This window comes from Chrysochloris asiatica, unplaced genomic scaffold (assembly GCF_000296735.1).
Source record: "Chrysochloris asiatica unplaced genomic scaffold, ChrAsi1.0 scaffold00018, whole genome shotgun sequence".
In the NCBI taxonomy this organism is placed as follows: Eukaryota; Metazoa; Chordata; class Mammalia; order Afrosoricida; family Chrysochloridae; genus Chrysochloris; species Chrysochloris asiatica.
The window spans coordinates 17,198,723-17,214,087 of NW_006408536.1; the positions used below are offsets into that span (position 1 = coordinate 17,198,723).

General features: G+C 38.0%; 1 protein-coding gene across 1 annotated transcript in view; it reads left to right on the forward strand.

Annotated features, from left to right (window-relative positions):
• The first annotated feature begins 3,380 nt into the window (after nt 1-3,380).
• The window catches only part of SCML2 (sex comb on midleg-like 2 (Drosophila)), an 84,822-nt gene continuing 72,837 nt past the window's right edge, over nt 3,381-15,365 (forward strand). Inside the window, exons 1-3 of the mRNA XM_006835595.1 lie at nt 3,381-3,443; nt 4,279-4,513; nt 7,634-7,722. Of these exons, the coding sequence (XP_006835658.1) occupies nt 4,282-4,513; nt 7,634-7,722 (321 nt within the window). The 5' untranslated portion in view covers nt 3,381-3,443; nt 4,279-4,281. The remainder of the gene's footprint in view (nt 3,444-4,278; nt 4,514-7,633; nt 7,723-15,365) is intronic.

The following is a 15,365-nucleotide window of genomic DNA, read 5'->3' on the forward strand; positions in this document are numbered from 1 at the left end:
GTGATACTTAGGAAGGAAATCCAAGGTGTATTGAAGGAATAGGCAAAGAAGAAGTCACCAGGAATTGATGGAGTAAAAATTGAAAATCTTTTAAGAAAGTGAGGCGGCACAGGAGGCACTCACTCATCTCTGTTAAGAAATTTGGAAGACAACTATCTGGCCGACTGATTGGAAGAGATCCATATTTGGTGCCCATTCCAAAGAGAGGTGACCCAAGAGAATGTGGAAATCATTAAATAATCTCTTTGATACCCCATGCGAGTAAAGTTTTGCTAAAGATAATACAGTAACGGCTACAATCATATACTGACAGAGAACTTTCAGAGGTTCAAGCTGGATTTAGAAGAGGCCATGGAACGAGGGGTATTACCTGTGCTTCATTGACTACGCAAAGGCTTTCGATTGTGTGGATCATGACAAGCTATGGACAACATTATGAAATATGAGTATTCCGGAACACTTAATTGTACTCATGAGGAATCTGTACATGGACCAAGTGGAAGTTGTTGAAACAGAACATGGGAACACTGAATGTTTTAAAATTAAGAAAGGTGTGCGACAAGGTTGTATTCTTTTGCCATACTTATTCAATCTGTATGCTGAGCAGATAATCCGAGAAGCTGGGTTCTATGAAGAAAAACGTTGCGTCAGGATTGCAGGAAGACTCATTAACAACCTGTGATATGCAGATGATACAGCCTTGCTTGCTGAAAGTGAAGAGGACTTAAAACATTTACTGATGAAGATCAAAGAGCACAGCCTTCGGTATGGATTACATCTCAACGTAAAGAAAACAAAAATCCTTACCACTGGACCAATAAACAACATCATATCAACGGAGGAAAAATTGAAGTTGTCAAGGACTTTGTTCTTCTTGGATCAACTATCAACACTCATGGAAGCAGCAGTCAAGAAATCAAAGGACGTAGATCTTTGCTAAGTATAAATATGAGACAGTTTTAGTAGTTAGGAAATCAAATGACATATTGCATTAGGTAAATCTGCTGCACAAGACCTTTTTAAAGTGCTCAAGAGCAAAGATGTCAGTTTGAGGACTAAGGTGAGCCGTACACAGCCATGGTATTTTGAATAACCTCATATGCATGCAAAAGGTAGACAGTGAATAAGGAAGACAGTAGAAGAATTGATGCTTTTGAGTTATAGTGTTGGCTGCCAAAAGAACAATTAGATCTGTGTTGGAAGAAGTGCACCCAGAGAGCACACCTTGTGGGCCAGGATGGCCAAACTTCATCTCGCATACTTTGGACACATTGTCAGGAGCGACCAATTGCTAGAGAAGGGTATGTATCATGTTTGATAGGGTCAGAGAAAAATGGAAGACCCCCATCGAGATGGATTGGCAAAATGGCAGCATCAGTGGCCTCAAGAGTGGCAACAATTGTGAGGTTGGCCTAGGACTGGGCAGTGTTTTGTTCTTTTGTGCATTAGGGTCGGTATGAGTCAGTCACGATTCGATGGCACCTAACAACAATGACCTTTTGCTTTCTTCTTACATGTTCATTTGTGTCTAAATGCATCAAATGTGTTCTTTAGATGATCTCTAAATTCAGGTGTGATATGTCAAGTCGTATTTTGACTGTCATGGACTTGTTTTAGTTTTGTTTCGCTTCAGCCAGAACTTGCATATTAGCAACTGATGGTTTGTTCTCCAGTCAGCCCCTGGCCTTGTTTTGGCTGATATTTCGGAGCTGCTCCACTGTCTAATTCATATAGATGTATTCAATTTGATTTTTATGTATTCTATCTGGCAGGTCCATGTGTATAAGTCATCTTTTATGTTGTTTAAAAACGGCGTTTTGCAATGAAGTAGTCATTGGTCTTCAGAATTGTATCATGCAATCTCCAGCATCTTTTCTATCCCCAAGGCCATATTTTCCAACTACTGATCCTTCCTCTTTGTTTCTAAACTTTGCATTCCATTTGCCAGTAATTATCTATATATCTTGCATGCTTGATCATCTTCTGGCTGAAGAAGTTGGTCGAATTCTTTAATTACATCATCACTGGCTTCAGTGTTGAGTGCATAAATTGGAATAATAGTGGTAGTGATATTCATTGGTCTGCCATGTAGGCATATTGAAATTATCCTTTCCCAGACAGCGTTATATTTCAAAATCTTGAAATGTTCTTTTTGATGATGAATACAATGCTATTCCTCTTCTGTTTGTCATTCCGGCATAGTATACCATGTGGTTGTCAGACTCAAAATGGCCAGTACCACCTGTGTATTTCAGCTGTTTAATGCTGAGGATATCAATCTTTATTTGTTCAATTTCAGTTTTGACACCTTCCAAATTTCCTAGATTTATACTTTGTACAATTCATGTCCAATTATTCATGGATGTTTATAGCTGTTTCTCCTCATTTTGAATTGTGCCCTATCCACAAATGAAGATCCCAGAAGCTTTGCCTCATTTGCATCATCTAGTCAACTCTACTTTGAGGAGGCAGCTCTTCCTCAGTTGTATTTTGAGTGCCTTCCAACCTGAGAGGCTCATTGTACCATACTATATCTCACAGTATTCTGGTGTTATTCATGTTTCAATATTCAGTATTCTGGTGCTGACACTGCTATTCATAAGGCTTTCCCTGGCTAAACTTTCAGAATTAGTCCTCTCCCTCGGCTTAGTCTGGAAGCTTAGCTGAAATCTTCCAACCATCAGTGTCCCTGCTGGTATATAAAATACCTGTTGCATAGCTTTTAGCACCTCAGCAACATGCAAGCTACCACAATACAACAAACTAACAGAGGAGAGCCAATAGTTCGTAGAAAATGTTAGAAAATTCATTATCAGTGATTGTACCGATGACTGGTTTACTGCTTTGTTCTGCCACTATCTCCTTGATAATGCTGGTTAGTGTTCTAATACTAGATTGAAAAACTAGTCTGATTTTCAAATTTTTTCTTGTCATAAAGCATTGCAGAGGTAGAATTCTATTAGAACACACACCTACACACCTTCAGCACCCCATGATAAACCATGAAGCACTTTCACCTAAATGGGATGACAATTAAAGCATATTTAAAGTGAATTTATGTCATAGAAAAATGAGTTGAATTTCCTGTTACTTAATAAAAATTTCTTTAGTTTCTAGAGTCCACATGTGTAGAATCACATGCTTAGAATTACATCTAGAGGAACTGGGTTGTGAGTTATATCAGCTATTATTACCAGGAAGTTGTCATGCTTTTTATTTCCTTGCTAGTAACCATGGGAAGTTTTAAACTATTTTTAGGAAGTATCTTTTTGAGAGGTATGGAAATAAAACTCATTTTATTCCTGAAAGTGAGTTACTATATATGTATATTTAGATACTAAAGAACAATTTTGCTTCCCTTCCCCCTTCCAGATGATTTCCAATGGGATGATTACTTGAAAGAGACTGGATCTGTAAGTGCCCCTCCAGAGTATTTCAGACAGGTATGCTAAATTCTGTATATGTTTTGAATATTAATATAAACTTATTTACGGGTATCTGTATAGATAATTAGGTTGTAGTAGTAGCGTGAGTAGATACTAGGATTGTGGTAGTGTAAGTTATCAGCCAGATGGTTCTTTGCATCCAGTCATTAAGAATTTACTCTATGCCAGGCATACTTAGAAGAATGCAACACCCTTATTACTGCCCATCTGTAAGGAAATATAGACATGTAAATAAATAATTATGTGAAGTGTTAATAATGCTATATTGGGAAAGCTCATAGAAGAGCTGCTATCTGAAATGGGTAGAATGAGGGGAAGGATATTCAAGGCAGAGAGATCTCCCGGAGCAAAGTCACATGGGTTGGAAAGAAGCTGAGTGTTGATGGCATGAGGTGGCTGGAGCACAGAAGGGATAGCAGTGATGATATGGGAATCAGGTTAAAGATATGGGGTTTTTAACTTCTGAGTAATTGGACTTTAGGCAATGGTGAACTACTGATTGACTTATTTCAAGGGAAATGGCTTAGTCAGATTCTTATTTTAGAAAGTCACACAGGATGCATTGTAGAGACTGTATTTGGGTTGCCTGGAAGTGGGGAGATGAGTTAGACCAGCAGTGGTTGGTGTTTTTTTTGCTGCGTATCAAGCCAAGGAGAGGGTTTAAAGATCTGTTCTTTGACCTTTATAACTCTTACCTCACTTCCCGTTTGCTGTGACTGTTACTTAAAACATTTCTTAGATATTCTTGGTTTATAACTGTTTGTTTTTCCTGTAGTCATTTAACAAAACGAAACTATTTAACAAAATTTTATTTATATATACACATACACAGTCCATGATTCCACCAGCTAATGACTTCAAAGTTGGTATGAAATTGGAAGCTCGTGACCCACGCAATACTACTTCAGTGTGTATTGCCACAGTAATTGGAACTACAGGTGCCAGGCTACGTTTAAGACTGGATGGTAGTGACAACCGGAATGATTTTTGGAGACTTGTTGATTCCCCGGATATACAGCCTATTGGGACATGTGAAAAGGAAGGGGACTTACTTCAGCCTCCACTGGGTAAGGATAAACCATTTAAAAAAGAATATACTTTTAATAATTTAATATTCAGTAGAAATAGTTATAAGTGGCCTTTTTAGAAATCTCTTCTATTAAGAATTTTTGCAAATAGTCAGATGGTAACTGTGGAGAATGCACCATGTAAGAACTCAGTACCGTATGTTTTAAAGTATTGCTTAAATACACATTTTCTCCTATGTGTGCCAAAGGTTCCCCACTCCAGGGCAAGGTTCATGCTGTCTGCAACCTTGAAATGGCAAAAGTAGGTCTACTAGATTATATTTTCAGACTCAGAAACTCTGGATCTGGGGAAGATATATGTAGCATTTCATAATAGCTTACTTCTTCTCTTGATTCTGTCCACTGAGCCACTCAACATTTTTGTTGTGGGTGAGTACAGGGAAAGGTGATAACTCCACATCCAGCCATTTCATCAGGCCAGTGGTAGGAAGAAATTGGAATGAACAAGGTACCCTGAGGTCTCTGAAAAGGGAGGAGGAGGATGGGACTGTCAGCAAAGGTTTTTTAGGCCTGAAGTAATAGCTCTCAGTTTTAGTCAAGTTTTATAAAATGTAAGATTTTCCTTTTTAAAAATCCATAATATTCTCTAAAAATTATGTATTTTAGTTTATCATTCTACTTTCTCAGAGAATGGTGGATATTGGTTTTGATTTGGTTTGTGCTTACAATGATAAAATTCTTTATTGCAAATTCAAAGAATGGTATTTTGGTTTGTTTCCTATTAGTTAAAATCCCTGAGAACAAGAAGTTTTAGATATTAATAATAACTAGCTATATCTTTTTATATTGTCCTTGTGCTAATTGTTAATTACACCCACTTTGGTTTAAAATAACTATATTTTTTAATACCAAATTAGGTATAATTAACAGAGCAAAGATAGTGTTAAAAAAACAAGGATAGTATAAAAACTAATAGCTGTGATAACCCAAAAAGATGGTTTAGGAGTTTTTTCTGTGTGTGTGGTGTTGTTGTTGTTTTCCTGTTGTTTACCTTTTATTGCTTTGCATCATTCAAGTTTTTTGTTGTTTATTTTTTTGATAATAAATCGCACAGACTTTGCTAAGAGATGTAAGTGGAAACCGGGAGCTCAATGCTTCCCTTTTAGGATTTTATTTCTCCGGAACATGGTAATATGTTTTTGTTTTTTGTTTAAAGAAGATGTAGCTTTTGCTATTGTCAGCTTTCCAAAGACACAGTCAGACTTAGGGTCATTTTCGTTTTTTCAAATTATTGTTTTGAATTCATTTTATTAATTCTAAAGATGTGAATAAAATACGTAGCGGTACATTCTGATTAGTATATATTTTGGCAGTACATGTAACACTGTATAATCTGTTAAATTGCTTGCTGTTGTTGTTAGGTGCTGTCGAGTCAGTGTCGACTCATACGGACCCTTTGCACAACAGAATGAAACACTTCCCAATTCTGTGCCAATCTCACAATTGTTGTTATGCTTGAGCCCATTGCTGTTGCCACTGTGCCAATCCATCTAATTGGGGGTCTTCCTCTTTTTTGCTGACCCTCCACTTTACCAAGCATAATGTCTTTCTCCAGGGGCTGATCCCTCCATGATGATGGTATTGGTTTTTAAAATATCGGTGACATAGCTTCCAGCATCATAGCAACATACAGTCCACCACAGTACAACACATTGACAGATGGGTAGTGGATATAAGCCTTCCAAAAAAACCCAACTCATAGCTGTTAAGTCAATTTCTATTCATAATCCTATAGGATAAAATAGAACTGCTTCATGGAGAACCCTGGTGTGGCACTTTAGAATAAGTACTGGACTGCTAACTACAAGGTTGGCAGTTCAAACCCACCATAATAAATAGATATTATTATTCTTTGGTCCTCCAGAAAGTTAATAAGCAAAATGCCTTGATCTTTGCTCTTGGCTGGTTTGCTTTTGCTTTGACTAGACTACTTCATCTCTTGGTAGCCATTGCTTTGATTGTGTTTTGTCTTCAGGATCATACTGGTAAAGCTATGTTACATCTTCTGTTCTGGTTCTTCCAAGAACTGCTTCAGGGCCTTGATGCTACTTGTTTAAGTAGCTGTGATCTTGTATGCAGCTGATTTAAGTGCAACAGTTTGAGCACCCATTGTGCAGAAAGTTTCCTCAACTTCAATTTTTGCATCAGAATTGTGTATGCTGAACCAGTTGAGAGGTCTGTGGTGTTGGTTGTTTTTGCTGTTAATCCTCAGTCCTCTTTAATCAGGGATTGAATGAGACTGTTTCCTTTACAAGTTGATGTGAATGGTCTGCTGTTGTGGGCTTCATCTTCAACATAGTCTGCTCCTTTCTTAAAATGAGTTATCCATTTGTAAACTGATGATTTCTTTGGGATATTGTCCCCGTAAACTTAGTGTAAAGCATCAGTGAGTTCACCATTTTTCCACCATAAATTTGATGTTTGTTCTTGCTTCAATTTTACTGTTTAACAATTCATGTTACTCTAATAGGAGCTTTTTCAAACTGATGTCTTACTCATCTAAGTGCCTCAAACTAGATCCTGTTCAGACATATTAAAACAAGTTAGTATGAATTTATTTTGGTGCAAAAAGTTTTGAAATTTATGTGTAGTTTTTTCATAATATGTGTTTTCCATGTACTTTTTGAAGACCCCTTATATCATTAACTATATTTTAATGTTTACAGCCTTTTTTTTTCCTTTTGAGGTTAAATTTACATTCAGCTAAATGTACTGAGTTATAACACAGAGGGGCTGGCAGTCTTTGCAGTCTTTGCTCTGCTTATGTGACTATGTTGGAAGCTCACCTAGGCTCTGGCTTGGACCACCCTAGTATTCTGGCCCATTCCCAACATATATTGGTTGGTGATGGTGAGCTTCTATTCAGGGACTTCTCTAAAATGAGAGTGCCTACTCCCACTGTAGTGTTGTCAGTACAGTGGACGCAGCAGTGCTGCGATGAGGGTGTATCTGCACTTCTTTTCCATCTCTTGTGTTTTTCTGTAAGAACATCATTCTCTACAGAAGGTAGAGTAAATGAAACCTATTTTTTTATACCAGACTTGCTGTATTATTATAGGGAGTTTTTTTTCATGATATCTAATTTATTTAATAAAATAGGGTACCAGATGAATGTGTCATCTTGGCCAATGTTCCTCTTACGAACTCTAAGTGGATGTGAAATGGCAGCTGTGACACTCTTTAAGAAGGTAAGAGTGGCTTTATTGTTTTAACGGGATGTTTAAATGCTTTGTGTTTTCTGACATGGTATAGAGATAGCAAAGTGCTTTTTAAATTACTGCATTGGCAAGTCATAAAAGGGCTCTATCTCAATTATAATCACCCACTAAATTAGTACCCTTTTTCTTGACCTTAGATATGAAAGGGATGCTTGACTGAAAGCAAGTGTTTGCTGCTGTTTTTAACAAAACTTCAGAAATGATATTTCACCTAACTTTGTAAGTTTATAAGGCTTCAATTTGGAGCCCTGTTGCGGTGCTGTGGGTTAATGCGCTGGATTGCAAAGTTGGTTTGAACTGCAAGGTCTGCAGTTCAAGCTCACCAGCTGCTCCTTGGAAACCTTATTACAGGGTTGCTGTGGGTCGGAACCAACTCAATGCACTTAACAACAACAATTTAAAGTTGGAGTCCTGGTGTGGCGCTGCAGGTTAATGCAATGGACTTCAAGGCCAGTTTGAACTGCAAAGTTGGCAATTTAAGCTCACCAGCCGCTCCTCGGAAACCCTGTACAGATCGCTATGATTCAGATCCGACTCAACAGCACTTAACAACAATGGGAGAAAATGATGAACGGCCCCAAAGCCACATAAAAATCACTTGGAAAGGTTTGGTTTCAGACTTAGAATAATGTTAAATAAAGCATTTATCAGAAAGAATTTTGTAATAAGAAAACACTTTCTATTTGAAAAAAAAAAAAGAAAAATAATTTATGTTCTTGATAGTGACCAAGACTATATCATATTAAGAAAAAATGAATAAATGCCAAGTTTTCACTAAATTATGGGTCAAAATATTTTTCTTAGCCTCTCTTTTGATTGTTTTTAAAATCAACTAAATTTTACCTAAATATTCCAATGGAAGGAGCCCTGGTGGTTCAATGAGTTAAGCATTGGGTTGCTAATTACCAGCAACTCCACAGGAAAAAAGTAAAGGCATTCTACTCCTGTATAGATTTCGGTCTTGGATACCCCATCGAGCCCTATTTTTTGCAGGGCAGATTTGTTTGTTCTGGCAGTCCATGGCACACTCATTCTTTAACATCATAATTCACAAGCATTGATTCTTTTTCAATCTTCTTACTCATTGTCCAGCTCTCATATTCATATGAGATGATTGAAAATACATTAGGAGTGTCCCATTCACTTAGCTTTCTAATTGTTTTGTTTTGTCTTTTCTTTCAGATCTCACCACCACTATTTTTTATGCAAGTTTTCTTATTTTCTATACTAGCCTCCTAACTAACTGCCTCTTACCTTGGCTCTTCTATACAACTGATGGGTATCCAACATGAAAATGGTACATTATTCTGTTTAAAAATGAAATGCCCAGTCACTCTCACTATGGAATATAAGTTTCTTAATATGGCCAAGGAGTCCTGGTGTGGCATGATAAGCACTGGACTGCTAACCACAAGATCACCAGTTCAAATCCATCATCCACTTCTTGGAAACCCTTGCCATGAGTCTCAACTGACTGAACAACACTTAACAATGTGGCCAATGAAACTGTATATGGTGAGCTTAAGGGCTTGCCACACCCTGCTTTGGATTTTATATTCTAAATTGTGTGTAATAGCCTGTAGATTGCCCGTTACTTTTTAGAATTGTGCTTTGACTCATCCTGGTTTTGCCTGGCTAATTCATGTTTCTCTGCTAAAACTCAAGTCAGGCATGAAATTCTCCCACATAGACTAATTATCAGTCTTTCTATATATTGGGTTAAATTATTATTTTTACTGTTTCTCTTGCCTTCTAGACTGTGCATTCTTTTTATGCAGTTAACATACTTTTCTATTCTTATTGCCTACCATAGTACCTGGCACGTACTTGTTAAATAAATGAAGAAAGGATAGAGAATATAAGAAGATAAATATGTATGGAGGGAACAGATGGGTTGAGTTTTGGACCTGTTGAGTGCCCCTGGCAAATTTGAGTGGGGATGAGACAACCAGAATGTTGAAAGTAAAAGGTTTAACACTTCGGAAAAGGGTTTGTCTTGGACATGCAGATTTTAATTTTTAGTATAAATAGTACCTGCAGAAGCCCTTGAGCATGAATAAGCATGAACGGGCAGTTCCTGGGTTATGATCATCTGACTTATGGACAACTCCGTTGTTGTTGTTAAGTGCTATTAAGTTGGTTCTGACTCCATAGTGACCCTGTATAGGGTTTTGAAGGAGCGACTGGTAATGTTTAATGTTATGTAAATTTGCCCTCACTTTGAAGTATTGAATAACCCTTTTCATAACAAATTCTTCATCACAATCACTTTCACTTGCTGCATGTACAGCTTTTAAAAATCATTGAAAAGGCTTTTGAGCTTTTTACACTGAAGTTAATACTAAGAACTGTATGCATCTGTTCTGACTAATCTACAAATTAGACTTAAAGACTCACTTAGGGAAAGATCTCATTTATTAATTAAGAACTTATTCGGGGACTGTCAGCAGTGTCTGAGTTATGAACAGCAGATCTGTTCCTAAGTCTGTTTTTTTAAGTCTAAGTAAATCCTTAAGTCAAATTTGTAGGTAAGTTGCAACAGGTGCATGCAGATTTTATTTAGACTCTGAAGTCTTTTCGTGACTTAAAAACTGCATGTGCAGCAAGTGAAGGTGATTATAATGAGGAATTTGTGAGAAGGGCTGGTTCAATTGGTTCAAAATGAGCGCAAATTTACATAACATGAAAGAGCAAGTCCGAGTAGTCCTTAAGTGGAGTAGTTCGTAAGTCAGATGTTCATAGCTCGGTGACTTACTGTCTAAAAGGAAAACAGAGATGCACACCGAGGTTGGAACCTTGAGAAAAAGGCAGCCACCTTTATGGAGTAAAGGAGCCCAGGTGGTGCTATAGGATAAGCACTGAACTGCTAACCTGCAAGGTCAGCAGTTCAAACCCGTCAGCTGATACATAGGAGAAAGATGAAGCTCTCTGTTCCCATAAAGATTTACAGTCTCAGAAACCTTATGTAGGGCTGCTATGAGTTGGAATTGACTGGATGAACCTGGTAGGTAGGTAAAAGAATGGGATCAATCCTAATAGTAGAGGAAGAAAGAAAACCAGAATAAACTGGTGTCACTGAACCCAGTGGAACAGAGTTACAAGGATTAGGGAGATGTTGTTATTATTAAGTGCTGTTGAGTTGGTTCCAATCCATAGGGTTTCCAATGAACAGCTGGTGAGCTTGAACTGACAACCTTGAGGTTCAAGCCAACTTTGCAGTCCACATTAACCCACAGAGCACCACACTAGGATGTCAGCAAGTCAAGTACAAGTCAGAATTGTTGAGTCTAGGAGTTCTGGTTTGGCGCTGTGGGGGGTAATGTGCTAGACTGCAAGTTGGTGGTTCAAGCTCACCAGCTGCTCCTTGGAAACCCTATACAGGGTCTCTTTGAGTTGGAACTGACTCACTGGCACTTAACAAGAAGAAGAAGCTCATATCACATAATTACTAGAGGTCCGTTAAGAAGACAGCTGATTCTATTTTAAGTATAGATCAATCTTAAGGAGAATAGTAAGGATTTGGAAAAACTGTTGTATGGGATGGGGGAAATATTTTGGGGCCTCTGCTAAAGGTCATGAGACTAAAAATGTGTGGCACTATATGTAACAAGAATGTGTAAGCTTTCTTTAGCAATGTTCAACAGCTAAGTATAAATAGAAAAAGTGGATGGTGATATTGAACTAAGGTTTGCAGGTAACTGGGCAAGGAGAAGAGAATTAAATTGGTTTCGGGTGCCAAGAAGAAAGTAGTGAAATGATGTTCTGTACCCTGGCCATGCAAAGGGCATGAGAGAATGTTGGAGTGTTTGGTCATCTTTAATCGGCATCATTGATTCTTGACCAGGTAAGGAAGAAGGCAAGAGGGGACTTGCCCACCCCCAAGGGATAATTTGTGTATTTAATTGTCAAAACTGGGGCACAGGTAGCCCTCCACGGCAAAGGATGATTTGATCCAAAAATGGCAGTATTGCCAAGGTTGAGAAATCCTGATCTATATCAGTCCCTTGGCAATCTTAAATAATTTCTTGACTTACATGCAATGACTTTCAAATTTGTATATCCAATCCAGATCTCTTGCTCTCAACTCAGTCTTTTGTATCTGTCACATGTGCTTAACATCTCATCTCCATTTGTATGTCTAACAACCCATTTACTGTTTTCAAACTCATAGCTGCTATCATATAGGATAGAATAGAGTTTCTGAGACTGTAAATCTATGGAAGCAGAACCACCAACTTTGCAGTTAGCTGCCTGACACTTAACTCGTGGCACCACCAGGACTCATTAGATGTGTAATGGTAAGTTCCATACAGTCAGTTCTGACTCACAGCAACCCTTTATAAGGTTTCCAAGGAGTGGCTGGTGCATTTGAACACCAGCATTTCTGTTAGCAGACCAGCACTTATTCTCCAGTGCCACACAGCAAACAACACCTCAAACTACTCCACCTGCAGTCTTCTCCATATTGGGCAGTGGTTAATTCTTTTCCTTCCAGTTGTTCAGGCCCCAAACCTTGATAATTATTTCTTTCGTATCCCACATCCAAGTCCATAAGGAAATCCTAGTCATTGTCTTTATCTTCTGAATATATTCAAAATCTGACCACTTTTCACAATCTCTGTTGCTGTCACCCTAGTACAAGCTGCCTTCATCCTTCACATGAATTACTGCAGTAGCCTCCTCATTGGTCTCTATTAATTACCCTACAGACTATTGTCAATACAACAACCACAGTATTCCTTTTAAAACATTAGTTCAGATATAATTTCTCTGCTAAGAACTCTCAAGAGGCCTCCATTTTACTCAGAATAAATGTCAGAGTCCTGACAATGGCCTATAAAACTCTATATGATACGAGGTTGGCATTTTAGATAGGATAGCAACGCAGGTCTAACAGAATATGCCATTTCAGTGGAGCCCTGAAGGGAGGGAGATGAACCTTTAGGCCATAAGGGTAGTAAGAATATTTCAGACAGATGAGTAATGCAGATAATAATGAGACTGGCTTCAAGGTTGGTGGGAAATGAAAAGAAATGGTCTTTAAGGAGAACCATATTGCAGGTAAACAAGGAGGGAAGTTTGAAGAGCATTTTTTAATACCTACCTTGTAAAAAATTGGAGTCCTGGTGTGGGATAAGCACTGGACTACCAGGTTGGTTTGAACCGCAAGGTTGGCGATTCAAACTCATCAACTAGCCGCTCCTTGGATATTCTATTCATGGTCAGTATGAGTTGGAACAGACTCCATGGCACTTAACAACAAAAAATTATTTTGTTTTTATGAAAAAAGAATGATCCCTGTTTATTTTAGCTATTTTATATACTATATCTTTGTGTTCAGGAATTCATTAAAAAACTGATAACGATGAGAGTGTTGATAGGGAGAAGACTAATTTTAAAGACATTTGAAAGGAACTTTATATCATTACCTTTCATAAACAGCAGGGGGAACCATTTTGTCAATCATCTAAATCTGAAGGTAGCTGATTTGAATTAAAGCTCTTTCATTTACTGTGTTTGGATTAGGGCTTTGTACTGGTTCAGCCCATTTCAGTCATGTCCAATAAAGTGTCCTGAATGCTTGTCACTCTCCATAGTCCTGACAATAATCCAATCTCCCACATCAGGCTCCTCAAAGGACTCTTTAGCCTCTTATGAATCTCCTATTCCAGGGCTTCCCTTCAGCTTGTGGTTTTCCCATTCTGGCTAGCGTTGTATATCACCCAAATTTCAAATTTTGGCTCAGTGCCACTTTTGCTACTCCATTCCTGAGCATTACAGAACACATCTCTGTCCTTCTGGCACCCACCGTCTATTGGGGAAGGCAGGCATTGAACATGTAATCAAGACAAGAATTGTTAAGGGTTCTAAATGGTAACAGTGGAAAAGTACAGAATGATGAGATGGGCTTTGAGGGACATCTGAAAAAGGAACCAACTTTTACCGGATAGCGTTTTTCTAATTGTGTCTTGGTGAAAAAATTGGTTGAGAACCTGTTTATTATTTTTGAGGTGATTTCCTAGGTTCAGTCATTTAAAAAAAAAAAAAATGCTGTTGTTGGGAACTGTGCTAGAAATAATGAGGGGGCTTCAAAAAGTTCATGTAAAAATTCCATTATCTTTGAATTCCTTTTTTTTTTATGAACTTTTAAAAGCCCCCTTGTATGAATATGTTTTAAAGAAATCTCTTAGGTTCTCAGGAGTGAACCCATTTTCACAGTGGTTTCACAAATGAAGGTGGTGAGAGCAGCTGTATCTGAGGTGGGGCGAACACTGGGCAGGGGTTGGTCTGGGAAGCCTTCAAAAGAGGTCCCGGATGGCTGGGCTTTAAAGAGGATGAGTTGGAGATGACCAAGGTATGGGCTCTAAGTCAGATAGCCTAGGTTTAAAATCTAGCTGATACTTACAGTGTATGCTTATGTAACTGTGCCTCCATTTTCTCATCTGTAAAATGGGGATGAGGAGGATACTAATTGAACTGAACTCACAGAGTTGTGAGAATCAAATGATTGTGCAAAATACTTTAAAACGTTCCTGTTGTTGTTAAGTTCCGTTGAGCTGGTTCCAACTCATTGACCCTTATGGGGTTTCTGAGGCTTTAAATCTTTGTGGGAGCCGAAAGCTTCATCTTTCTCCCGTGGAGCAGTTGGTGGGCTCAAACTGCCAACCTTCTGGTTTGCAGTCTAGTGCTTAACTTTTATGGAATCATCGCGCTCTCTAAAAAGAACCTGGCACATAGTAAACAATTGAAGGCTGATAACTGCTGTTAAGTTCCATAGAGTCTTCTGAACTGCTGACCTTGTGGTTAGTAATCCAGTGCTTATTCTACAGAGCCGTACCAGGATGCCTATCAATATTATTTTAGAAATCTAAGGGGTAGGATAGAATTGGCAGGTTGTAGTTTGTGATTGAATGTGAGTGGTAAATATTAAAGGATGAGCTTAGGGCAGTGGTTCTCAGCCTTGAATGCACATTAGAATCACCTGGGAGTATAAAGCAATCTGATTTCTGGGCCCACCCTAGATCAATTCAATCTATCTATGACAACGTGGCCTCTGGTGATTCCAATGTGCTGTAGAACTTAAAACCACTGGTCTAGGACTTCCCGGTTGTTGGCTTGGGTTAATTTGTTGCTGATGGTGCCATTTACTAGGATAAAAAGCAGATTGAAAGAAAAGGTAGCATTTAACAATAGTACCTAATTTTTTTTTTTTTTTGGTGCCTAAATTTTTAAGAATCCTGTTACTATATATATATATATATATATATATATGCGTTACTTTTTATAACTAAATAATTTTTTATTAGTTTTTGAGTTGGATATCATAAATGACTCCAGACTATATTATTTTCATGGTCTTGCTTCTGCATTTTATACTTTGAATTTCTTTTCGAATATTGTTGACTGTTGCTCCTTTTCTTTGGATGTAATTGCCTTTCACAATATACATTATAATTTATATATTAGGCTTTTGTCTGACTCCGTCTTCTGAAATGTACAAGCAGCCCTCGGTTACATCATGAACATTCAACTTATGGACAAGTCCTGTTTGCCCTTTAATGTTAAGAAAATTTGCCCTCATTTTGAAATGATTGAACCAACCCCTACTTGCA